Source organism: Phaethon lepturus, unplaced genomic scaffold (assembly GCF_000687285.1).
Source record: "Phaethon lepturus isolate BGI_N335 unplaced genomic scaffold, ASM68728v1 scaffold31505, whole genome shotgun sequence".
Classification (NCBI taxonomy): domain Eukaryota; kingdom Metazoa; phylum Chordata; class Aves; order Phaethontiformes; family Phaethontidae; genus Phaethon; species Phaethon lepturus.
Genome location: NW_010540339.1, coordinates 9,678 through 11,523, shown reverse-complemented (window position 1 = coordinate 11,523; position 1,846 = coordinate 9,678). Strand labels below are relative to the sequence as shown.

Here is a 1,846-nt window from a genome sequence, read left to right as displayed (position 1 = left end):
CTGGGGAGCCGCTGCTGGCTCCGGCAAAGGCTGCCTGATAAAAAAAGGCAGGCTGCTGCCTGCTGAAGCAGCACATTCCCGGCCAGGCCACGTGGGCAGCACCAGTATTTACTCTCCCTTCAGCCCTTCCCAAGGGTCAGGCCCAGAGCTGCCAGCCTGGCAGCTTGCCTGCAGCTTCCCCACCCCAACCAGCACCATTCTGGGCCCCTTCCCATGCCCAGGGGCTCTCTCTGGTGGGGGATTGCCCCCCACAGCAGCATGGGCCCTTGCAGAACTGCTGGTTGCCTGCTCCCCTGCGCCCTTTTCTGCAGCTGCTGAGTCAAAGGCTGCTTCATCTCCTCAAGAGGCTGTGGGTGCAGGAGGCTCAGCCGGGTGCGGAGTTTCAGCTTGCTGCGCCTCATGGCAAGACCACACCAGGCGAGTTCGGGTCAGATCCGTGACAACAGAGCCCTGTTTCGCAATGGGAAGCAGCCTTTTGGCTCTGCCTCCCCAGAATGGAGCGTGCTGCGTGTCCTCGCCGACTGTGGGCTCCCCAGGGTCTGCCTGGTGCTGTGGACCAGCTCGGAGGAGCCTCCTGCACTGGCTGGTGCTGAATTAGAAGCAAGCAAGGACCTGGCACTGCTCATCCTTCGGCAAACCTCCTGCTGGCAGCTGCCTGGCCGGGCCTGCGTGCTCCTGCCCCAGCATGCGTCGCCCCTCCAGCACAGGGGAAGGGGGGTGCGCAGAGCTGGGACCTCAAGAAATTCTGGAGGTGGCAGTGAAATGCCACCCAATGTGGGTCCATAGATCCCTTGGGGAAGGGGGAGACCCCAGTCCCATGGCGTGGGCTGTCTGCACCCTGTAACAGCTCGCACAGAGGCTGCGGGCTTGCGGGGAGGGGGAGGCAGAGGGCTGGTTTCCATGTTAAACAAGCAATCAAGGGCAGGAATTTGCTGACATGGCATTCTGTCTGAATTGCTGGATTAATCACAGCTCACCACCGTGAGCGAGCTCCCTGGCTGTGCTCCTCTACCAGCCCTGTGCTGGGCAGGGACCAAACCCGGCCTGAGCTCCGGGAGCTCTGGTAACCCCTGCGCTGCCTGCCTGGGGTGCCGGGGTCCCCAGGGAAATAGGCTCTGCCTCCTAATCTCTGCAGGGAGCGGCAGGGATCCCCCTGTGCACACCCTGTCGGGGGCTCGGGGCAAGGCCAGGCTTAACAAGAGCTGTGCTGGTTTCTGGTTCGCAGGTTTCCCGTGGCCTCCGTGCAGTGTTCGCGAGGGCTGTGGCTTTCCTTGCTCTCGGACGCTGCTGTTGGGAGCGGCGTTGGTTGTGCCCCAGCCCAGCTCCGCTGCAGAGCATCTGCTGAGGGCTGAGCTGGGGCTGACCCCTTCTTTCCCTCTTTCTCCCCCAGGGTCTCCTCTCCCAGACTTGCAGGAGCAGTTCAGCCCTCCTGAGATTGCACCGCCGCTGCTGGTGAAGCTTGTGGAAGCTATTGAGAAGAAAGGTAAAGGGGGTGCTGAGAATTGAGGGGCTGATACCCCCCAAAACCACATGGTGAGGGCAGGGGGCAGGCAGCTGTCTTTAAAAAGCTGTTGGCATTGGACCGAGTTCCGTGGGACATGCAGGACGCAGCTGCCTGCAGAAGGTGGGGCTCCCACTTCTCCCTGGCTTGAGCCACTATTCCCCAGAGCTGGGCTTGACCCCAGTGCTCTGTCCTGTGCAGAGGCCTGGGGTGAGAGTGCCGGGTCTGCACACAGGGCGCCTACACACCCCGGATGGGTGCTGGGGTTTGGGAAACACTTCCAGCCTGGATCTGTGCCATGGGGGAGAAACGGGGCCACTGACCCAGGTGTCCTGTGGGCCAAGG

General features: G+C 62.5%; 1 protein-coding gene across 1 annotated transcript in view; it reads left to right on the top strand.

Moving 5' to 3' along the window:
* PIK3R2 (phosphoinositide-3-kinase, regulatory subunit 2 (beta)) overlaps positions 1 to 1,846 on the top strand; it is a 10,501-nt gene that overhangs the window by 2,445 nt on the left and 6,210 nt on the right. Inside the window, exon 2 of the mRNA XM_010287415.1 lies at positions 1,391 to 1,483. Within this exon, the coding sequence (XP_010285717.1) occupies positions 1,391 to 1,483 (93 nt within the window). The remainder of the gene's footprint in view (positions 1 to 1,390; positions 1,484 to 1,846) is intronic.